Here is a 25,638-nt window from a genome sequence, read left to right as displayed (position 1 = left end):
GAGTGATTTGACATCCAAGTTACTTGGAGAAAAAAAAATTAAATACCTTTTCTTCTGAGCTTTAGAATGTAGGAATTATTTTAATGGCTTTTGAATTGAAACGAAGATGTTGCATGTCCTGAAGCTGTCAGAACTTCAGCACCCATCAGACCTGTTTCACAGACTGCAGTTCTTACTCGGCTGATGTGATGACTGTCTGATGTCGCTTCCTGGGTGGGAACAGGCAATATTCTTTTGTCCATTTGGTGTTTCGCAATATTAAAGAGACTGACTGCTGAATATCATGTCAAGGCCCAACTTCATAAATAATGCCGTAATTCATAGTCATATGAATTCATCGAATAATTCATAAAAATGGCATATAAGTGTCAATCTTTAAACAAAAAGTTTAATAAAGTTGGTTGGAAGTCCCTTCCTGCTCAACGAGTAGAAGGGATACTTTCCCTGTTCTGGATCCATGGAACAAATTCAAAAAGTGGTTGACTGAAATCCAAATCTGAAAGTAATGACTAAACTATCTAACACTTGAGCTTGAACTTTGATGTTCTAGTGATCTCCAGCGCTCCCCATCTGAAAAACACCATGGCAGAAATGCTCATCCTCTGATCTATTCTTACAGTCCCACTACTTTTCCTTAATCATTTAGTGTGGATCTGGTAGCACAACCCTCAGCCTGTGGACACAGGACTTTATTGTAACACCCTACCGCTAAACAGCAATCTTCACCAATAGCCTGCTTTGATCGTGCTAATTTCATATATACTTACAAGTAGTATGATGTTCCCTGGAAGCCCAAACTTAAATTTTGGTGTTTGTCAAAACCATTCAGCCTTAATCTTAGCCTTTTCATGACTCCACCTATACATACCTCCTGGATGATTTAATATTTATGGTTGTTCTGTATAGTTTTCCCTTGGAATACTTTGCCTTACTTTTTGTGTATGGCAAGTGAAAACATGGAGGGCCTTTATTCTGAAATGGAAGCAAAACACAGTAAAATCAGCTAGAACTCTTTGTAACTAAATTTACAAATTTTCAGCCACTTCTAAAATAAGCATGTCATACATTCATATATTTGCATTAAAAAAGCTAAGCTGATTTTAGAAAACCAGTATGATTAAATCATAGGCAAATTTGTGTCGACCACCCCCTTTTTAGAAGGGGCTTTTTTAGCTTTCTTTGTTTCACCGGAATACCGATTATCTATTTGAAATACACGAACTGAATGGACTTCCCATTGAGGTTAGTGTATTCTAGCATTGTAATAAAGGTTATGAAAAGATGTCCGAGCACCAGCTGGCCTTCCTTTGATCCTCTCCATTCTTGTGATGATACATTTTCACACTTAAGATGATTCCCTTCTACCTCAAAGGCTGTGAGCTGCTTTGGTCCTTACAAATATTAACTGCAACCACAATGACCTATCTTTCTGGTTCCAGTCATCTGTTTAATATAGAGTGGAAGGTCAGAGCAACATGAAAAGGGCCTGAAAGGCTTTCTCTCGGAATACTGCCCCCTGCAGAGCTGCACAAAAAGCCGGCCGACTTGTAGTTCATGCATGCACGCTCCTCAGCACTGCATTGTGCGCTTGTGTTAATGGGCTTTTGTAACCTTCCAGGAGAAATTCCCTCACCGAGAGAACAAAACCGTTGTCAGATCCGAACACACATGTGAATATCAACTACAGGAAAAAGAAAAAAAATATATATTTACACAGTAGAGGTACTGTCTTCAGAAAAATGAATGAGCCACTAGCTTGCGTCTTTGCTAGGCTCTGTTTTAAGGGTAAGTTTTAGCTGTTTCCTAGGATGGCTGTTTAATAACAGAGGTGGAAACCAACTATTTAGAGAAGGCAAATTCAATAATAGATGTCAGTAAGGATTAATGAATAAGGCCATGGACCAGAAAGCACAAGCCTGTGTGTACCAATACAAAGAAATCTATTTGCAGTGCAGTGGAGCACAGGTCACTTTGAAGTCATTAGCATACCAAATTGCCAAATATCTGCATCTCAGGCCCTTCAGTTGTCATTAGAACATATTTCCCAAGCTATCACATTTTCCTCCTTCAAATCTGCCCACAAAGCTCACATTTGCTTGCTTTCTATTAAGTCTTCTGTACAAGCGGGACCATCTCATGTTTGTTTTACATACTACTTCTCAAACAAGCTCTTTAGCAAGAAAGCCAAATATCCAAAATCCCAGCACATACCACAAAACACGGAGATTTTTAGAGAGTTTTACAACTATGCGTGACTCTACCTATATGCCTCTACATTTGTCCTCACTGAGCTTGAATATGTTAACCTCTGGTCTGGATTATGAGGGGTGGGTAAGAGGCATGAAGTGAGCAGCAAGAATTGAATGCAGCTGTCCACGTCTGAATGGAGCTACCCATGGTGGGGAAGACAATGAAAGGAAAGAAAAAAGTGGATTCCAGAAGCAAAGAGCCTACGGGGCCAGTTCTACTTGCTTCACACTGATTTTGTCTTAAATTTGGCTTGCTCTTGTATATGCCACTTAGATGTTTTGGGAAGACTTCATGTGTAGCAATTACTTCCCTATAAAATTATCAACAGGAGTTTAAGCCTATTTGGACTTGCCGAAGAAGCCATGGAAACAAAGCACAAGTGCTCTGTTCTAAACCCCAATCTCTGAATTCAAGAAACAGCAAACCATCTTGTAGGCCAGGTTTAAAATGGGTGTGAAAGAATGCAGATGAAGTCTCAGACCACAAAAAACTGTATGTGTTCGATGGCAACATCCTAGTAATGGCTCGATGTCCTTCCTACTAAAGTTCTGCCTCCTTATACAACTTTTTATTTTCAGTTCTAAACTAGATCATAAATCTCAAGCACAGGACTTTTTTTTGGAGGGGGAGTTATTTGAACTTAGACTTAATTATATGATATATTGTTTTCCTGTGTACACACAGAAAACGTACCCACATAAAAATGGCAGGTTAAATTTTGTATAGGTTTAACACACTGAAATCATCTGAAAAACACAGTAACACCTTCAAAAAATTAAACACCACTATAACTTAATTTTTCTATATTATGCAGGAGTCAAATGACGCAGATATCTCTGCACTGAACAAACCCAAACTAAGCCTTCAGCAGTTACCTGCATCTTCTGGAAACAAAAGTGATTAGAGTTTGCAAGATGAACTGAACAGCAGCTCCAAACTACAGGATAGTTATTCTAATAAATAACAATTAGCAGTCCTTCAATTTTACTATGCCAGGCTGGTTAACATCCTCTTTCCAAAAAACTTTTTTTTTTTTTTTTTAAATAACATGCCATTTACATCGATTATAATGGCATTTCAACATTGCCTGCTACTAGCCGATTGACTGATGCCTATTCATACCCTCAGCATGCCGGCTATGGATATTTATGAGCAATAGCTATGGCTAGGCATCTGCTGCTTGTGAAATACTGTTGGCTTAATAATTATGTCACGGTTTCCACCTGTTCTTCAACGTCACGGGGTAGCTGCTGTTTTCCAGCTGTGCCAGCTTTATGGCAGCATTAGAACTATCAGACATTATTTGCTATCCCCACTGAAACATTCCTTTCATTATGGACCTATGGGTTGGCATATGAAATTATTAGGATACAGAAAAATATCCTCTTTCAAGGTAATTTTCTACAGAGGTCTCACTGAAAAAAGCTCATACAATACTAAATTGACATGACATACTGTATTTGATTTTGGAAAAACAAAAGCAAAATACACCTTCTTGCAGTCAGGTAGTGGTATTCTCACTGCAAAGTGGCTGCAGGGATGGGGCTTCTTAATCCAAAACCTCACTCCATACATAAAAATTCATTCTCTTCCATCTGACTACATCCATCTACACATCTTTTGAAATTTCTCTCTTGCTCAGCTTTTCCTTCAAGCCAGCTAGAAATAACAGTTCTTAGCGCTCCTGCCCAGTGCTGCGCTGTCTCTGGAACCTGGGTTCCAGCTGTGCAAACTCAGATGGACTCTTTTCTCTAATTCCATCTCAAGATGCCACACTACAACATCGTGTTTAATCAAACTTCCCAAGCTGCAAACAGTATTGACAATCTAGTAGCAGGTTTAAGAACCTTCATTGTTTTTGGTGTAAAACACTCTTACAGAAATATTGCCAAGCAAAAGAAAATATCCTTAGTGCAACATGGCTTTCCTCTTGGCACAAAGCACTTAATACCTAGCAATCTATGTGCTTACAAGCATCTCAAGATGTCATTTTAACTTCAAGAGTCTTCAGCAATAACACATTCCTCCAAAACAAAGTGTATAGACCTCCAATACTCAGTTAAAAAGAGGACAAAGGTTGCAACTTTGTCTGTTTTAAACTTACCCTATACTGACTCCACCAAAATAAAACAAAGGAAGCAAAACTATTGCAGAACCAGAAGCAACTAAGTTGTTAGGAGGTTCACAAATTGCATATTTGTCCTTTTCAAGCAACAGAATCCTCACGGGAGCAGAACCAAATTTCTATTTTCTCTTGGAATAACTCATTCTAAAAATAGTTTCTGGCAAGGGGAAAGCTACTGAGCTAGTGACTGGCAAGAGAAAAGCTATTTTGCCTTAGGCACTAGTGCAAGGAAAGCAGACAGCCAATGTGAGCACCCAAACTGTAACACATGGATTGCTGAATAGCACATGGATGATTTCCACAAAGGTCTGCAGTGTTCAACCAACAAATAATGTGAAAGAAAAATTAATGAAAGAAGAGCTAAGGGTTCAGATATACAAAGTGTTGCCTGCTTAATCCCATGTGGGCCAGTGTTCTGCTAGCCTACACACTATTTTTAACATTAGGCACTGCAAAAGCTTCTTGTTTTTGACTTCGCCGGCTGGAAAAATACAGATGTTTTCGTTTCCTAGTATACGTGCGCTACAAGAAAAGAAATGTGAAAAAAAATTCCCAATTTGCTCTCCAGTATACCTGGACTATTTTTTTTTTTTCTTTAACTGGTCTGTTAACATAGTGAAAAAAAGATTTTTCATAATATTAAATGATGATTAAGAGAAATTTGTATTTTTCAAGGCTTACATATACAGTGTAACGTTCTGCCCCTTTTGTTTTCAGGAGTGCTGTGCTCTGGCCAGCAATATTATCTTTCTTATTTCAACTCTGGTTGAAAGCAGTTAAAACCAGGGAGGTACAGGGCCCTGTAAAGAAAGGGAAGCCATAAATTGTAAGGCATGGTGTTAAAACAAGAAGAAACTAAACAGCTAGTTTTGAATTCCTGTGGGAAAGTAAGTGGTGACCCCTTTAAAAATATGAAAAAAAGGCTGTATCTTCCAGGCTCTGAACTTCCACAGAATGTGAGCAGTGGACTATAAGTCTACGTTCTATGTGGTCTACATTCCTGTTCTAGCAAAACTTACTCTTGCTCTACCAAGAACCAGACAATAATAATTGATTTGAATCTTTGTACTTTAGTGGGATATGTGTCATGATATATTTTCTAATACCAGGAAAATGTGGTATTACATATTAATTACTAGACAGCTCCCGCTACCAGTTTTACACAAACACGATTCTTTCAGCACAGGAAGTGTAGTGTTATTAAAACAGCAGTGATACCAGATCTTGTTAGCTGTTGCAAAACACTGAAATCTACTTCTCAGCCTACAAACACTGAGACTCCTTATAGGAAGTAAGTATGTACTTCAAACAGACTTCCCATCCCGAGAATGAACTTCAGAAAGGATAGTACAAGGACATTTTCATTTCAGAAACTACAGTATCTAAGGAATATTTTAGCATAAGGCTTGACAGTACTGATAAAACATTTTGATGTACTGGAAAGAGGCAGTAAAACTCACATGACTCTAGCAGGCAGTTTGAAATGCAGCAACAGATCTATACTGAAAATGCATGCAGCCACTCAAAGCACCAAAGCTGAAAAAGGCCTCTAAGCAAAGTTTCTATCTGTAACGGTCTATCCATTCCATTAATTAGCCAATGTTTTACACTAATTCACTCAAATGCAAGACAATATACTGCTGTGTTGATTGCACTTATTTATAGTGCAGCTTTTCTTGCAGTGGTATCCCTATTAGCATTAGTAAAGATACCTGGAATAGATGGAATTGTGTTACTGAAAATCATAAAAACATGAAACACATTGAGCAATTAAGATACAATGTAAAACAACTTCCCTTTATTCGCATTTCCTGATCTTGGTCTTCCTTGTACAAACAATCTGCTGTGCAAAATAGTTTATAAAATACTAAAAAAAGCCTTTATTGTAAAAAAATAAAGTTTCTAGATATACAGTTACTTTGCACTATCACAAATATTGTCCAGTATTTAACATTTACATTTAATATCACAATACTCAAGTCATGTAAACCAATGATCCTACTGGTAAGAAAGCCACTACTGAAACTCAGATTCACTAAAGGATTTGTTAAGTATTTTCCTCCTTTCGTATCTACACCCTTATACAACTCCAATGACCCACAATTGGAATTGTACACTTCTAGTGAAATTAGGCTTTGGGCCATCTTCTCCTCCATTATCAGGCAAAAAATACCAAGTTAAATGACAAGTTTAGTAAATGGAAAATTTTAGTAAATTATGGCAACACATGAGCTACACAGTGCAGTCACAGAACAAAGGTCCCCGAAACTAGATCTGAACTTTGCTGAGTGGTGTAAAGGCAGCCTACACTGGGTTCTGGGCATGCATATCAATTTCTACCAGTATCCAAGCTAGTTGGCTTAAAAACTAGCTCTGATCTCTATGCTGCAGTGCAATCACAATCACTTCAGCATGAAATGCCTCTAAGAAGTTTTGATACAGTCCCCTGAGCCCTCATTGTTCCAATTCACTTTCATTCTGCAAGGTCTTCATAGCTAAACCCCAGAGGGTCATGCTGGAGAAGAACGGTCCTTCATTATTCTTGTATGCAGCAGATGATGTTCGACTGCCTAGTGGATCATTACAATGACTGTCCAAGCTAACCCCAGAGGAACGAATCATGGGAATATTATCAGACTGTAAGGGTTCTTCTGCAGAAGACACATCTACATCTGCATAAGCATATGGTGGTGGTGGCGGAGTCTGCTGTGTCTGAGCTTTTGGGATTTTAGCAGAATCCACATTCAGTTTCTGTTGGTTTGCCGAGTCATGGTGTTGAATCATTGATCGCAATTTACAGTAAGAATCCGCAGAACTATCAAATTCCGTTGAATTTGCAGTTGGACGAATGGGAAACTTAACAGACACTGGTAACAATGTAACAGACATTTCTTGGCCAAAAGAGTCAGAACTCTGAGACTTGTCAAGGTCAGATGTTTCAATCCCTTGAGTAAATTCATCTAGTGTGTTTGGACCTTCATCAGGGGCTTTACAATGCATCTTCTTGTGGCGCCGTAGAACAGCAGAGCGAGTGAAGCATTTGTTACAAGTTTCACAGGTATAGGGTTTTTCTCCTGTGTGAGTCCTCACATGCCTACGCAGGTCACCAGAGCCTGCAAAACACTTCCCTACAAGACAGAAGTGATAGATTAAGATTTTGTTCTTAACACAAGTGCATAAACATGTTTCAATTAGAGAACATATGAAGTGATAAGGTACGATACGTCCCAATCATGGTACTTTATCTAGAACAGGTTCAAACAAGTTTCATCTACTTTTACAATTCAGTGACTTATTTCTTATTCTTAATCTGATTTTCGAACTTGTGTCTCCCAGTGCTTTAGTTTTTGTCTCTGGAGATGGGAACATCCATTAGTATTTGAAAGCTGTAAGTGCTCTCAGTTTGTATCAATCTTCTGGAGGAAAAAAAATAAATTAAATAATCAGTTTAATTAATCTGTCTAGAAAAACACTATGCTGATAAGCTTCTAAATATATTCTTCCAGTGAGAACTGCATCACAGAAAGTAACGGTTTGTTCATTACCAAGGAACTATTCTTGTAGCGCTAAAAAAGTTAGCTTTTTTGTTAACTTTGAGCTAACATCATGCAGCAGTCCACTTTTTACATTCTATCCAGAGAATGCGTCAAAACCATAATTTTTTCCTGCTGTAAATATCAGAATACAGTAAAATATTCAACTGTTTGCCTGTCTTCAGAACCACAGGTTCAAATAAGCTCCATTACCATACTGCAAAGAAAAAAAGTGTTTGAGGCTGAACCCCAGCAAAGTGTAGAAGAACAAGCAGAACAAGAAAGCATTGATTTCCAGAACTGTGACATTGATTCAGACACCTCACATTCTTTAGGACAGTAGAAGCAAGCTGGTCCCTATTTGTGATTTTGGACAGACACCAACTAAACCAAACTATTATCTGAAAGCCCAGTAGGACCGCAGTCTCAATTTCGGCATCATGCTTTTTATTCTACTGCCCGTATATCTCTTCAGAAAAGCCACTGAACAGTAATAGTAAGATTACAAATTACTGGAATAATACATGTGGATTTTTTGCATAATGTGAATGATTTCTTAACACTTGATCAGATCTTTGCGCAATTTTTGCCTTCTCAGTACAAGATGAGCTGGCTAAAATGAAAAATAATCAAAAGACCACTGCAAGACAAGATGAAAATAAGCCTATTTTAATGACAGCAACACAACTGTTTGTTTATACTTTTCAGATCCTGCATGTCTGTATCTTCTCCTCCTGATCTAAGACCCCCTGATAATACTACCTTTTCTTACGCCTCAATACATTACAAATAAAACATACTGCAGTTGGACTTGATCATATGGAGCTACTCTCCTTCAAAGCCGACTCCTCAGAACATGAATTAAATTATAGCAAAATAGCACTTAAGGGCAGAAAAGTAAGTATGCTAAGTAATGTATGAGATAAGGATAGATAATGCAGTTTCTGAGAACTATGTTATACAATGATGACTCACTGATCAAAGAGCCATTTCCAGACCACCTGGAAGTATGACCTATCTAGCAGATTGAAAATGGGTGTTCTCTGGCATGAAGCACTGATCAAGTTTTGATTTTATTCCAGAGGTTGAACCAAAGTAGCAAAAGGTTTTTACTCTCAAACTGTGGTTGAATGCAGTTAAATCCAAACAGTATTCAATTGGGCATGGGGGTGGGGGAGACAAAAACCAGAAAAAAGACTCAATTGATAGCTAAGTGATGCCAAACCTAGCTTTCCATCAGGAAGGACTATACTGAAAATAAATCAATTTTTGAAGCAGCTAGTATCAGTACTTCTATGAAGACATGTACACATACAATGTTGATTCCTCTTATTTCCTTTTTCTATTCTTCAACCGAAATCCACTTTTGAGCTTATTTGCAACAGCTAAAGGAGTTTAATACACCAAATGAAAGACTATTAAGTATGCAAGACAACATTTTGTGAAAGACTTTCACAACACCATATTTAAATTGAAAATAATTTTGCTTAATTGTTTTTCTGCTGACGTAGGAACTTTTACTTACAATTTAAAAAGCAAAGATACAAGCAAGCTATGCACAGTAAATCTTACCACATGCTGAACAGCTGTATGGTCTCTCTCCAGTATGCCTAATTCTGTGCTTTACTAATTTTCGCTGCATGTTGAATGACTTCCCACATTCATCACAGGTGAATACTTTATCTGCTGTATGGGTCTTTTTATGCTCCTTTAAATTACTGAAGTTACTGAATCCTACAAAAATAAGACAGACACTGAGATTAAAATGATTCCTCCCATTTCAATCAAAAAGCCTCAGAGGCAGAAACTTTGGTACTTACATACCTCTGCCACAGATATCACACAGATGAGGCTTTTCTCCAGAATGAATAATAATATGACGCTGAACATCACCAGAAGCAGCAAATCTGTAATAGAATACAGAAATCCAACTGTTGTCTTTTATAAGACCGTTATTCTCCTAAACCAAGTATCATGTGGAAATCAACTGCAACGAATGGCTGATGTTCTGAACAAAGATTAAGATTTAAACCAAGATAAATAGATGCATTTAAGAAAAACATTTTGAATCTGGCAATGTCCAACTGAATTAATGCTAGGAAAAAAAACCCAAAACAAAAAACACTTTTTCACTGTTAATGTTACTAATTTATTCTGCATTTAAAGATACTCCTGTATTAGTATATTTTCTGTCACATGCCTGCAGAAGGCAAAAATATTTAATGCTTTGCTTAAATTCATCGTTACCTGTACTTCACAATTTCCATAAAATATAACAAAAATTGTATGACCAAATAATGAAAAAAAACGTTAGGGAAATGTATAAAACCACATAATTTATTGTAACTCACACTGTTGAAAATACACACAACAGTATATCCTTAACTAAAGACACCAATATAGAAAAGATTAAGTAAGACCACATACTATATATGTGATGACATGTTTATCTTCTTATTGAGACTTGCAACAAGACACTTGCAGACCTTTATATATTTTAATCCCATCAGTACACATTTAAACCCAATATCTCCCAACCAAAACTGAGCAGGACGCTGCCTTAACTCTTGGCCCGATCATGAAGATTAAAAAAAAAAAAAACATGGACAAGTTTTAGCATGTTAAGTTTACTAAGATGAACAATTCTACTCACCTTTTCCCACAGATCTCACAAATGTATGGCTTTTCACCAGAATGTCGACGCAAATGTGTCTGGAGATTACCTGCCTGAAGGGACAGTAATTTAAACAATTAAATTCAACTAGTCTGTTGTACACAAATAAAAAGACAATAATGGGAACTATAAGACTGGCTTTTTATTCCTAATTCTAAGGCAGTGAAGACGACAAAGCATGTAAGAACTCGAGCATTCTTATCTAGTAAAGACAGTCTACCATGTACTTCAAGATCAAATTGCTTATGTATACAATTATACATTGACAATAACAGAAAAAAATAATATAAGAGAAGCCTGGAATCAAATGCTAAGGAAAAAGACAGACCTATAGTTGAAAACTGATCCAATTATAAATGAAAATTACACTATCTAGATTGCAGTGAAGAAGAAAATTTACTAGTAATATGGTTCATGTTAGTCTTATTTTCCCTGTCCTACAAATAAAATAGTTACATCAGGAGGTCTGAATTCACCTACCAGGAGGTTAAAAAGAAAATAATAGGATAAACATTTTTCAATCCATAAAACACTCAGAGGCAAGTGCTCCATGCCTATAAATCTTTACTCACGTCAAAAGAAAACAGAACAAGAAGCACAGAAAGGAACAAAAGGGATTACTGGTAATTAGGTTTTATTACATGTCTTTCCTCTCCTAATCCTGTAAAAATCATGCTAGTCTAGCAGGCAAACCAGATGATGACTAGAAAAAAACATCTCACTCATTCCAACTTGTTTTTCTTTTTAAATGTTTTTAAAGCCACCACTGCTTCTGAATAGATAATCCACTGGGAGTCCAGTTCTCAAGGCACAAGATAGAGCTAGTTTGGATAGAAGAGCTGCAGATGTTCCATAAACTGTGCATACTTCCACAGTCAGTTTTTAACCATTCCATTTTCTTTTATGGATAACTGCCTGTTTTTATCTAAGTACAGTAAAGGAACATTAAGTCCTTTCAATCAGGCAAGAAAATTAGGGATGCAAAGATTATCAAGTCCTCCTAAGTCACAGTAAGACAACAAAGACCCATCAGTAATTTCTTCCGACTCCTTTAGACTTAATTACCTGTGATGATGAATCACTGTAATCAGAACTTATAATATACCAGAACTAAAGTATTGCAGACACAAAAAGAGAGGACAATATTAAACGGATCACCATTTGAAACCAGAGAGAGCTTTCTTTAACCCCTGTAAAGTTTTTGAGACAACAGTATGACTGAACCACTGTTCACTCAGGCCAAACTTCATAATACTGAAACCCATGCAGAGAGAGGCATTAGGCACTTATTTCTGAGGAAGACGACGACTAAACTGACTTCTCCATGGAACAATTTGTGCTCTGCAAAGACAAGGGATTTTGTGCAGAGGTGCACTGGAGAGAAACACAAAAAAGACAGAACCTTTACCTCTATCCACATCACAAAACAAACCATACCATAAGCATTTGAAAGCTATTCTGCTTAAAGACAGAGGGTGAATTTGAAGTGCAACAATTATTCTGAAATAGTTCCCATACAGGCATTTTTAGCCAGTTAGAAACATTTTACAGACAGTAGCAAGTAGATCCATTTATTTATTACAAGCCTGTGTCAACTTCCTCCTAGTAAGACCTTATTAACTGTGTTGAGACAAAAAAAAAGGTAGAAACATCAGTAACTTGTATTCTTCCTAAGCTTTTAAGGTGGTACACAACCATGCTTAAGGCATAATATTCTATCCCAATGAAAAAGCGTAAGAGGACTTTTGCTAACATTTCAATGAATGAAAAAAAATGCTCAGAAGCAGCCTCTTACAGATACTGGTTGCATACCACTCCTCCCAAATTCAGAGACCAGAGAGACATGCTAGACTTAGTCCACTTGTAACTGGCATGCTTTTAAAGTGAAGGAACTAATGCATACGGTCCCCAAAAACAAGCTCTTCAGGAGGTAGTCAGGAGGTAAAATTGATATCCTGAATCACCAACCAGAGAAGGACCACATCACAGCAGGCTGTGTACTAGTAGTAAGGGAAAACGCAGGCTTGGAAGTAGAAAAAAGAACACTTTTCTCCAAAAGCCAAAGATATTTATGGTTACTTGTTCCAGACTATGAGTTCCTATGTCAATTTTCCCTACTCTTAATTTTCTGTTTCACATTCCAACACACAGAACATCAGTTACATTCAGCAAGAGCAGACACACTACCAGGCATAACTGCACTGTCTCAAAAGGACAGAACATGGAGGCTTAAGTAAGCAAAATGTTGTGATTTCGGTGGCTGCAGACTGAGAAGATCAAGAACAAGATCAGAAATGGTCTTCTAAGAAAAAAGTAGAGAGTAATTATCCTTGCATCTTACTTGCTGGGAGGTGAAATCTTACTTATCTGCACGATTCCAAAGGAAGTACCTCAAAAGTACACAAGTTCCCTTTCATGACCAGAGAAAGAACTGCAGCACACAAGCTGAATGCTATATTCTGGATGGGTAGGCACTGTCCATCAGTATGCACCTACCTATACCTTCAGGCAAGTGAGGGAATGGGGAAGGAAGGGGAGGAAAGCTGTTTAAGAGTGTTTAATTAAAAGACAGAAATTTCCAGTTTCGTTGGGGATTTTGTTTGTTTGTTTTTAATTAAGGAGGAGCAATGCATGTTGCATGAGGAGTCTGTCACGCCTGTCATACACTCAGAGTGTGTGAAGCTTTTTTTATTCTCTCTTCCCCCACCGTAATGGTAGACAATATCAGTCCATTTGCCAAAAGTACTTTTAATGGAATTTGGAAATATCCACTTTTTTTTTTTAAAGTAACTAGAAGTTCAGACATCAAAATGAATGAAAATGCACTTTCTTTCCCTAATAAGCAGACTCAGCTTTGCTTAAAATGGCTTGATAAGCATCATGAAACAGTATTGTTCACTGGATGCACTGTTATATTAATATTTAGTAACAGAGTGGGGGATATTCATCCATCAAAAAAGTCCAGCTGGTGGGCTACAAAACTGGAGCAAGAGAAGCAGAAGCACTGGTGGGCGGGTAGACAAAGACAACATAACTCTAATCCTTAAATCAGGATCCATAAGAAAGACCAAAGTTATTCAACAATAATGATTATTTAATCTTAATGTAAAAATATGCACCTGTCTACTGTCTTCCCGCACTGAGGTGCACACATTGCAACAAAGAAAACAGAAAAGAAATAGGTGTTTTGCAAATATGAAACAACTAGGCACCAAATTTGTACAAATATGAATTAGTTGTTGTACCTAGAACAGGAAGCAAGCATTGAATGACAAACTAAGAAGCTAAAGATTAGGCCCTGTAAGTAGGGAATTTCACAAGATTATTTTTTTAAAAAAAGTCATAGTTGAGTTTTGATACTTCAGACTAACTCTGCTGCTCTTCGCAGAAGGAAACTGAGCCCAATTATATCCATATAAATTTTTTTCTCTGATTCATAAAAAAATCTGCTTAATAATTTATGCCATTTAGGAAGATTAAATTGTATTGTGAATACAACGTTATATAAAATTCTAACGTGTATTTTCTCCAGACACTGTAAAAAGGCTATTCACAACGTATCCCTAAGCATAAAGCAAAAGAACACATCGAGAATGAATGTTCTCTGTATTTCAAATATAATTGTGGCTCTGTATAGTTAAACATTCATTTGAAGGTAAAACACATAACATCTCTTGAGAGTAGACTGAATCAAAGGTACAAAATGTATTAAAGAAATCTAAAACATTTAACATGCTATTTTCAAATAAGCCATTATAATACTTTATCCCTAAAGTCAACTCTGTCTTTGAACAAAACACATCTAATCTACAGACTTAAACCCTTTTAAACCCTTTTTTTAGAACTGACACAAAGATGCATTTCATTTTTAAGTGTAAGTACCATAACATAAAATATTCCCACCTGTGAGAAGTGTTTCCCACAAATGTTACATTCAAAAGGTTTCTCACCTAAAATGAGAAGAAACAGAACACAGAACTTCTAATAGTTGCAACAGAATACAAACGCTTTAAATTGTTACACTTCCTTTTAAAACATGTAAGATAAGAGTAAAAACATCCCCAAAAGAACACTTACCCATATATTTAAGGGGAAATCAAGAGGGAAGTACAGCATTTACTATTAAGCATGTAAGGCAGACTCGCTCAGAAACAGAATTTATCTTTCAAAAAAAATAGGTAAAAAAGTTTCAATATGCAGTGTTTTGTGATTTATTTTTTTTTTAACACTGTTCTTTTCCAAATGCAAGGGGTCTCGTACCTCCAGGAAGAAGAGAATAGATGACAAGGTCCTACAACAGCAGCAGCTATGGGAAGTGCACCAGTTTTTCCACTTATACACACAAAAGCCCACTCTTAAAAAGAATAAGGAATGCAGAGAAGATAATTTGGAAGGAATCCCTTTTCTGTGTTCAGTATGTACCATACATCTCTGATCAGCATGTAGCCATTCACCTCCAGCAAATATTTATTTGCCTTCAAATTCTCATCCTATATAGCTCATAATTAACCCAAGTATTTTGCTTCAAAATTCTGAATTTGATCATATAGAACCGGGAGTTTTGAATTGCCAAAAACATGAGCAGCTTCAGTAAAAAAAATAGCGCAGCCCACTTCAGCTTTTCAAAATAACTTGACTCTCAATCTAGAATGTGACTGCACAATACTTCAATTCTCCAGCTGTCAAACTGAGATTAATACATTTTTCTAATCACTTTTTCTCCTCTATAGCATTTCATAAAGGCTATTTTTTCCCCTCTCTGGATTAATTCTTGGTTTCCTAGTTTTTACACTTTTGATAAAAATCTCTATGCATCTTCTAGAATTTACGCTAATAATGCTCAAAATACCACTGAATTCAGTGACAGACTTCTAATTATATTTTCATTAGTCTAACTGTATGTTAATAGGACATATATAATCTGGCCCACAGGTAATTAGTGTAAATCCTTGTGATTTTGTATGCAGATATTTCCAAAAGGAAAGAGATCTTACACTGTGTTTCATCTTGATGCTGATTCAAAAACTGTCTGAAGATTTTTATTTACATTTTTACATTTTTCCTGATTTTACAGAATACCTCTTGGCTATTTGTAGCGTTCTCTTCCAGCAAGTATTCTCTACATCAGAATACCTCCTCCACCCTTGAAGTGTTATGAGCAACATCTACAATATCCAGGTGTTGAGGTTCCATTTTCCTTCCCTGCTGCCAAATGCAGGTGATGTTCTTTCAACATATTTCAGGATCAAGGATTAAATGCAATTCTCATAGATTTTGAAGTACAGAGTAAACATACACAGTTATGTGGCTTCACAAGTAGCAATCTTGCAGTTAGCCTGACAGCTTGAGGCTGTATTTATTGTTTCTACTTAATGAAGAATGGAAATCTTACAGCAGTTTCAAGAAAGCTTTTATTCAATTAAAGATAAAAATTAAGAAACCAATAACTCAACTATGAAGAGCACTGAGGCTTGGTTTCATTATGGCTCTAAATTTGCAAAACACTAAAAGTTCTGGTACTGACAACAGAAATATAAATGAAACGAACAGGGAGCCAGATCTGTGACAACTGGGAAGGCTTCCGACAACCATAAAAGCATTCAGGTAATTTGAAATGGAGGATAAAAAACACCAGTAGCAATTTCTGCAGAAATTACCTACACAAAGGAAAAAGTTACTGTTGACACAAAGACTATTATCTGAACAGAAATCTACTCTGAAATAACTAGAGGGGGAGGGCGGGAACTGGAGGCTCAAATTTCTCAAAACTATTGTTGCAGGTTGCATGCAGCCTCATTATAACTGTACTTTTGTACAAAGAGTTGGAAGTTTTTTCCCTGTGATAAAGAGAAAACAAAAAAGTTTTGTTTGAAAGGAAACTGTGAAGTTGGTTTTTGGAGAACAATTCTGTACCTGCTTAAAACTCCAAACCACCAAGTATATCAAGTAGCATACTTTCAAGAATGAATTCTAGCAGAAATACTAAATTACTCAGTGTTGTAGCATCCCTCAGATAAAGTGAGGCTAACTGCTTCCTAGGGTGTATTAGCAAGACTGCAGCTAATAAGCTGAAGATTATTCTTCTCTACCTATTGGCGAGACCACATCTGGAGCTTTAAGAAGAGAAGGCAAACAAGAAATCTTACTGCTGTCTACATGCAATGGGAAGACAGATACAACTGGGTTGTTCTTGAAGATACACAGTCACGGGACAAGAGGCAACAGACATACGTTAGAACATGAGAAATTCTGATTAGGTATAGGAGAATAATCTTTTGCCCCATGAGGGTGGTCAAACACTGGAACTGGTTGCTGGGAAAGGCTGTGGAATCTCTGTCCTTGACCCAAAATTTGACTAGACAAGATCATGAGAAAAACGATCCAATCTAATTTGACCTGCCACCTCCAGAGGTCCATTCTAATCTAAATTATTCTATGATTCTATGACTGTCATTAAACTTCAAACCAAAAACCTTATCTGAGAACACTAATCTTCTCAAAGACCATGGCTGGATCAACAGCAACGGAGAAGACTGTGGGAAAATTAGTAATTGAACTACAATTAAGACAATGCTTAAACAAACATCCAGGAGACTTTACTTTCAAACCCCTGGACTGCCTCGTGTTTTCTATCTTCTGTTGCATCCTTCTTATTCCACACTCTGCAAGAAGAAATAAACATAATGTACACAGTAGTGGGATCAAAGCAGTGGTGTGTCAGCTCCACTGGAAAAAGGCATGAAGGCAGAGGGAGTGTTTCTAAAGAGATCACAAAGGCGAGGAGCAGGACCCGCTAAGGCATGGAATGCTGGCAACTTGCTCAAGGCAAAGCTCAGAATGAAAAGGCTGAGGATCAACAGTGTATTACATGACAGTGTAACTCTGCTCCTGTTGAATTCTATCCTGCCAAGAGTGTTCTGTGGAAAGGCTGGGTTTTGGGTGGGGTTTTTTTTGTGTTATATGCCTCCTGAAAATATTTTTTAAGATTCTTTTTTTTAAACCCAAAACACTGCACGTTCTTGGACAGGTAAGGACTTTGTAAGAGAGATATACTTGCTTCCTTTTTTTCAGACAGGTCAAGCTAATAAAAAACAAATAACATTCAGTTAAGTTAAAATCAGTCTTAGAAGTCAATGCAATAGGCTCTGTTTAGAGATTCCTTTAAACATTCCCTAGCAATACAATTAAAACTAGACAACCCAATACAAGGACTTGTGTTGAAACATAGTATGCCTGTCCTTCACACAGAAAACTCATCAATGCAAATATGTTAATCTGTAATTTTTTTAGTAGTTCCTGGTGTTCAGGGAGAGAGGATTTCACATGTGCTTCTTTTTGATAACTAGGCCATTACAGTACTTGTTAGAAGAGTTGTCATTTGTGGGTTAAAAACTGGCTTGCCAGTGTGAAAGCTCCATTTTAATAACTTGCTTCCTTCATCTCTTCAACAAAGCCAGATCTGGAGGACTTTCAGTAAGCACTCTAATACTTAAATGCTTGCTAACCCTTTTGTTTAGCTCTGGAAAACGAATGTTTTTAAATAAAATTAATTAGCTAGCAATTTGCTATGCTTTCTGAAGTGGCAGATGAATGGAAATGGCTTTTAGCATCACTTACATCACTTAACTACCAGTATACCTAATATTAATGATACAGATGTGCCCTTCAGCTACAGATCCTTCATATATTAACTATCCAATGCAATTTCCCAAATACTCTTCTTGCACTGGCTGGATATTTAAAAACAAATTAACACGACCCAAAAATTACAAGCAAGCGAACAGGTCTATCTAGTCGTATTCTTGTCTCAGTTTTTCCATCCTTCTTTGTGCTTATTATTTGTTAAACTCACACGCTTAAACTTTGTCGGTGTAGCACATCTATAGAAGAGCATTACTGACACGTTAAGTAGCATTCAAATCTGGATTTTTTTTAAAACTATTGGAAGAACATAGTGTTATGAGAAGCAGCATGGAATTCCTGAATTCAATATATACTCAGACTAGCAGAGAAGGACAGCAACAACAACAAAACCAAGTCTAGGATCACTTTTCTTACACAACTTATAAAGCTAGTTAATATCAAGCAGTGTGGTGAATGTAAAACAGTATCTACCAGAGCTTAAGGGGAGTGGAAGCATGTGTAAATACACAGACCTCAAATAAAAACAAAGAAATGAATTGCAACATGCATAAATAACCTTGCAAAGCTACTGCAACCCTTTTCCTATTTTTCCATTTCCTAGACTTGTAAGCATTTGCTGTCCATGCTACATTAAAAAAAAAAAAAAAAAAAAAGAATTTGTAGAACTCTTGTATCAGGGCTATAGTCACTTTCTTCTACAAAGCTTAGTACCCAGTCCACTCCCCTAACCTTGAAGTTACAATACATTTGAAGAGGTGAACTAAACTTTGAACTTCATGTTTTAAATGGTTTAGCAGACTCTGAAACATACAATAATGAAATTTATCATTCAGACAACACACTCTTAACAGAACTAGTTTAATGGGTACCAGAACTCACAGAATCCAGATTTCTTCCAATGATTGAGATGTCTAAGGAAGGGCAAATTCTAACAGGTTTCTCATAGTCGGGGGTCCCTCTTTCGCATAGATGCTCTAACACAAACTCACATGTTACTGACTTCAGAATCTCTCCCTCAGCTGGGTCTTCTCTAGACACTAAAGCCTCTATCTGATTACCTATTTTGCTGAAATTTCTAAAATATTAAAATATACCTGATCGTATCAGCTCAAATCAGATAATAGGTTCAAAAAAATCCAAGGCAAATAGAGGATCTAGGTAAGAGACATACGCAACTTTCACAGAAGACCAAATGAAAAAAAAAAATATTATTAGTAAGGTGAACATATAGAAGTAGTGAAAAATACTAAGTGAAAACTACAGGAAGCTAATGAAAAACGTTCTTATTTTCCGGTTCTGGAAAGATTGTTCTACCAATAATATGGAAATACAAATTCTCAATACCAAGGCTCAATTCACAAAAGCAGTTAATGTCTGCTAAGAGGGATTCCTATTTACTGTCACAGTACCAATACATGTATGCTCATTTGCAAAATGATGTTTATTTGACAAGACCAAGGGAGATGCACTTGCGTATTTATACAGGGAAAAAGAAAGGCAAAAAATATTCAACAGCTTAATCAGGAATGCCATCTCAAGGACTTGGAATCAATGGTGTTACTTGACTAGCTAAGGTAATTCTTGGAAATCCTTTTAAAAAAACGTAACTAGAGTTGTAGAAATATAATAGAACATGCTGGTTAAATTGAACAAATTAGTTAAATCAAAGTTAGACTAGGTCTTGTTTTTCACTAGAATAAAAAGATGCATAGAAATAAATCTATGCTAAGTTTAAAAATAATATTACCTGTGAGTTTTTAAAACAAAGTAAATTAATTCAAAATTCCCATTCACTCTGCAGCCTACTTGTCAGCAAGAGCATTATTACCTAGATAAATGCAACAAAAGTTGTTCACAATAGGAAAAAGGTATAAACTAACTATAGAGCATCTTTCTACAGGTTAAAAGGAAATGACTACCAAGCCCTCATCACTTGGATCTTGCAATGAATATACGATCAGAGAGAACTGAGGTCATCTAGAACACCTGTAGTATCATTTCCTATCCATTTATACTTTTCATTGTTATCTGACTCAGACTTCCAGGCCATCTGACAAACTGACTTCAAATGCCCCTTCTAAATGCAAGACAAAAGTAAAATGTTCATTGAAGTATCAACAAAACATTCTTTGAAAAAGAACCCTAGAAAAACAAGTACGAAGGAGAAATCTTTACTACAACTCTCAGCTAAGCTCAGTCTTAAGTGTCTTTATTCCTGTAGGATTATTCATTTTTAAAACCAAAACTACAACCTTTTGAAAACAGACCCTTAAACAGCTTCTCTGAAACAGGAGAAGCTGCAAACTAAGTTATTGATAACTGTACCTGTATGGGACCTTTTATGGAGCTCCAAATTGCTTGGATGTTTAAAAGCCTTCCCACATAATTCACAAGTATATTGCCTCTGTGACTGAAGAGTCTGTGATTGCCCTTCTTGTTCCAAAGGACCTTGAGACCTTTCAATTTCAACAGTTTGTTCAAAATTCTCAGAATTCACTAGATCGTCAGCTCCTTTTTCATCAGTAACTCTAACATTTATCATGTCCATGGTACTTTCATTTACAGATTCAATTACTCTTGTTATTGTACTGTCATCTCTTTTAGGCTCAGGTGGCTGTTCTGCAGATTTCTGAGATCTTAGAAAATTTAACTTTTTGAGGTGTACTGCCTTTTTCAGCCGCATCTGTTTGGTGGGCTGCATAAGTGTGCTTTCTGCATCTTGGTCTGAAGCAGCTTCATTCACGGACTGAACCAGAAAGTTTGATGGTAAATGATCAGAGGTTTCCAGAATACACTCAGAGTGATTGACAGTACAAGAATTACTCTCTACTGTGTTTATTTCTGTAGATGTGTTGTAAGAAAAAGATTGTTCTGCTCCTCTCTCATGATTAGAGCACGCATTTTGCTTATAGAACTGTTTACTGTAAAAGTTGCGTAGTTTATAATAGTAATTTGGTTGTTTAAAAGGAAGCTCTGTGCAGTTGCCATCTAAGGAGTCTTGTGGTTGTTTCTGTACATCACTTGAGGGTGTGTGAAGATTAACAGACTGCGATGTGTGAGAATGGTGGTCAGCCAAGGCTTTATTAGCTTGTGTGTCAGACGAGCATTCATGCAATAGGTTTGTTCCATAACTGTCATTGGCACAGCTTGTATCTGCAGTCAAAGTATGCTGCAGCGAAAATACGCTATTACAAGGCATGCTGGCTGTTTGCTCTACAGCTGCAGAAGACTTTAAAAAGGTGTGGCAAATGTTGAGCACATTTTGCACTTGGAGACACTGTGCAATATCCAACATAGCTTGTACATTGTCCTGGCTAAGATCCAAGTGAGAGGTGTACATGAAGTCCAAGATCTGGCCTATGCCACCTACATTTTTAATGTCCAAGTGAAAGACATCATTCTTCTGGCCTGAAGAATTCTGGAAAAGGGTCCTGATAAAATAAGGCAAATAGTCAGACACAAACACATATAATTCACAAACACTTCTATGAAAAAAATACCACCTCAAACAGACTGCCTGGTATGAAACAACAATTGACGCTATACGGTCCTTTTTTTACACTATTTTACACTCCATTACTTGCCTTATGTATTATTCCTACACTAGTGGTACACAAAGTATGTATAAAATAAAACGATCCTTTATATAAATTTTATTTTCTGTTTTTTAATTTTTGGAATCACACGCAATACTTGTGGTTTCCTATCCAACGTTCTTAACTTATTAGGTGCTCTGCTGTATTTACGGACTATTTGAAAAAGTTGGTTGATGCACAATGGTGTTTCTCCTTCCATTATGGCAAATAAAACAGGTCACGATAAATTTTCTAGTGAAAAGGAGAAGACTGACCTCAAAGTCAGCTAAATTACCCTCTTCTGACAACTGAGTCTGTCCATCAAACTTTATCAGTAAACCTTACTGAAGTTCGTATCATTGATTCTTTCTCCACAAGCAGATAAGAGGATGGTGATAGTACACAAGAGAACGGCATTACCTTCAATCTATTCCCTCATATAAAAAAAAAGGTACTTTTGTACTGGTGCTGGGTGAGAACCAAGTAAAAGAATAATGAAGAGTACAGGTAAATAAGCCTAAACAGTCCAACCAATACCCACTGAATTGTCACTGAATCCTTGAAGTGTATGAATTCATAAGACTTCTTACTATTTGATATAAAATACTCTTACCATCAGAGCTGTAGTTCTTCACGTGCATAACCAGTCCTAGATTAAGTGGGTTCGTACTCTGCCTCAGTCAGGAACTTCACGCCCTTCCATTAAAACCCCCAGTCTCAAATCTGATACTCTAACAGTGAACGACGATACATAAATGGGGTCAGGTCACTCCTATGTAGCTATTTTCCTACACTAGGAAATTCCCTGAACTTCATGATTTCTCTCTGTGGGTTGACTCTCCAATTAGGTTTTGTTTAAAGGTGGTCACAAAACCCATGAGCTCTGAATCGTAAGTAAATAACAGTCTAGGCTTAAACTTTAGAAATGCAGAGGCTACCCTGAAGGCAGTGCCCATATCCAAATTCTTTCATAAATCCAGCCCATACTATCTACATTAAAACCAGAACTATAGTGAGTAGATCTGGTTTGAGAGTCTAAATAAATTAGTCATTAATATCCTACTGAATTTTAATAAAAGCTGAGCGTTTAGTTCTTTTTTACTACTTGAAAAATCCAGTCTTTGAGCATAATTTCACTTCATCACCAGGATTTCAACACTAGAAGATAAAAAAGGAAAACCAACCTCTCATCTTTTTTTCCCCCGAACATAAAAATAATTTTCTTACATAACAATTAGTAATCAAGCTTTAGAGATGTTTCAAGAAACAATACCTAAAAACTGCCAGATCTAACAGCTTGCTCATAACTAATGTAAAACACTAAGCTGAGAGATCCTGCACCCCCTAAAATCTAGAGAATCAGTGAGGGCTATACAGAAAGGAAAGAAACCAATGATGTGGCTTCATGGGCCACCTGTATACATTAAAACACAGATCTCGTCTCTGAGACTGTTCTAAACAGAGATTCATAATAACCTACATAATCAAATTTTATTTTGAATACACAGTTGATGAAACAATTCACATTATCCGGAAATGGGTAATGTGAATTGTTTCATCAATTATATCCATCATCTGGCTCTGTTCATGTACTCTACTAAGCTTCTTGTAAACAGTTACCTTCTCAAAATGAAATACTGAATGCAAGTCTATGCCAGAATCCATTATATGAGGCACCGTAAGCAAGCAAGGATCAAGAAAATGCCCAACTCAAACAGTGCTGTAGTTAGCTATGTATATCTAGAAAATAAATTATAACAGACAGTTTTTAATTAGATTAAATATTTGGTACAGATTTATCTCTAGACAGTTTTTTCCCCTTACACTAAACAGTTATGTAGTCTGCAACTACCAGAAAAAACTTCCCTTCTCAGAGAAAACATCAACCAAGGGCATTTAGTTCATTTTTTAGAAATAAGAATATACTATTACATACCTGAAATATTGGCTGAAAGCAGCTAATACATTTTTGTGTGCTTTGAAGCAGACACCTTTTACCACCAGCATGCAGTCACAGAGAAGACCCTGGATGCGCTGTTCATGTAGCTGCTGGAGAAGATGACAACTATGGCTAGCAACAGTGTCCATGCTAGAATATCATTTAAATTACCTACAATGAAATAGAATGCTAAGATGAATTTTAAATATTAAATTGTAAAATTAATTTAGAATAGAAAGAACAATTTTACAATTTGTTTTAGCTCCCAAAGCAAACAGACTTCAGTTTACACCTGCAATGTGAGCTCTAATGATGTTTTTCTGATCTGTCGCAGTATTGCTCATCAGTAGATATACAGCAACATACACAGAAAACACAGATTTTAATTGTTTTGCTTACAACTAAAAGCTTCCACAAAAATGTGCTAACAGCGCTGCCTCTCAACTCCATAACCACAAAAAAAAACCAATTTAGCCAACTTCAACAAGAATCAGATTCTAAGGCAAAAAACATATCATACCTACAAAATCAACAGCATTTCTAGAGGAAAACCACAGCTTCTTCACCCTCTACACCGAAAAGGGAGAACACTGTAGCAGCACTATTTATACCGTATTTGTTGCTGTTGTAGCTAAGCATATTTCCCACATGGATCTGATTCATTAGACAAGTCAGCATAGCAAATTTTTATTTATTTAATACAATGCAAAGTCTCTTTTAAAAATCACTTATTTGAACAGGTTGAAGGGAAGACAAGTAATATTCCCAGACAACACATTTACATACAATCCTGTATTTGCTTTTTTCTTAATTGAAGAAAGATAAAATTCCTCCCCTGCGCACTTGTAGATACAAAAGGAAAATTCCAACTATTAGGACAGTTAGAACTTCTAGTCTTCCACGTAATGAATGAAGCAGAAAAACCACCTTGAGTTAGATGTGACAAGAAAGCCAGCTGCCCCTTCTCAATTCTGATGAGCACTAAAGGCTCCACATTCTAATTTATTGCTACTCTGCGACTCGCTGCCTCCTGTTGCATTGAGGTGGGCTACTATATTGTACTATTTTTGGTTTTATTCTTATCGCGCCTTTTACCAGGCTTTAAAATAAAGCACCCACATCTGCCCACCAGACAACTGCTTTGTGTACGCCTCCCCCCACAGCACCTCGCAAGCCCTGAACAACCTGTGCCACCAGGGGCCCAACCTGTGCCACCAGGGGCCCAACCTGTGCCACCAGGGGCCCAACCTGTGCCACCAGGGGCCCAACCTGTGCCACCAGGGGCCCAACCTGTGCCACCAGGGGCCCGCCCGCCCCCCGACTGGGGAGGCCGGCGCGCCGAGCTGCTCCCCAGCAAGAGGAGTCCCCGAAGCAGCCGCACAAATATGCTCAAACTGCCATTTCGGGTTCCGCTCGGCCTCGCCCCGCCGAAGCTCGGGCCGGGGGGGTCTGCGGGGAGAAGGGGGCAGGGGAAGGGCCGCCCTCACGACACAATACCGGGCGCCGGAGGGGGGGGGAGGCGGGCTCTGCCCCGGAACCAGGCGGGCGGGCGGCGGCGCAGGAAGGCGCGGAGCCGCCGCAGCCGGGCGAGGGACCGGTAGCAGGTGGAAGCAGCCGCTGCCGCAGGGCGACAGAGCTGCGGGCGGGCCGAGCGCCAGTCGCCGCGGCGGGACGACGCGGCCGCCACACAGCCCTCAGCGGGCGGGGGTACCGCGGCGCGGCCTGGCAGAGGCGGGGAGGGCAGCCGAGAGGAAGGAGCCGGCACTGCTCAGCCCAGCGCTTACCGGCTCCGGCCACCTCCCAGCTCCATCCCCACGCGGCCGCCCGGCGGCAGCCCCAGCCCCACCATCGGCGGCGGCCCCAGCCCGCCGCTTCCTTCCGCTGCCGCCTCTTCCGCT

At 37.8% G+C, this 25,638-nt stretch overlaps 1 protein-coding gene across 2 annotated transcripts; it reads right to left on the bottom strand.

Annotated features, from left to right (window-relative positions):
• Positions 1-6,151: 6,151 nt before the first annotated feature.
• Positions 6,152-25,636, bottom strand: ZBTB49 (zinc finger and BTB domain containing 49). 2 transcript variants are annotated; one of them, XM_056347098.1, is made up of 8 exons: positions 25,525-25,636; positions 23,738-23,911; positions 20,552-21,657; positions 14,486-14,532; positions 10,562-10,635; positions 9,733-9,815; positions 9,481-9,642; positions 6,152-7,503 (listed from the first exon to the last, which is right to left on the bottom strand). In XM_056347098.1, the coding sequence occupies exons 2-8, from the start codon at positions 23,887-23,889 to the stop codon at positions 6,830-6,832; spliced, it is 2,298 nt and encodes a 765-aa protein (XP_056203073.1). In that variant the 5' UTR covers positions 23,890-23,911; positions 25,525-25,636; the 3' UTR covers positions 6,152-6,829. The 2 variants fall into 2 exon arrangements, with proteins under 2 accessions (XP_056203073.1, XP_056203080.1); XM_056347105.1 differs by lacking the exon at positions 25,525-25,636 and adding an exon at positions 24,261-24,964.
• Positions 25,637-25,638: the final 2 nt, after the last annotated feature.

This window comes from Falco biarmicus, chromosome 1 (assembly GCF_023638135.1).
Source record: "Falco biarmicus isolate bFalBia1 chromosome 1, bFalBia1.pri, whole genome shotgun sequence".
Lineage (NCBI taxonomy): Eukaryota > Metazoa > Chordata > Aves > Falconiformes > Falconidae > Falco > Falco biarmicus.
The sequence above is the reverse complement of the archived record's forward strand: the minus strand, read 5'-3'. Positions and strand labels throughout refer to the sequence as shown.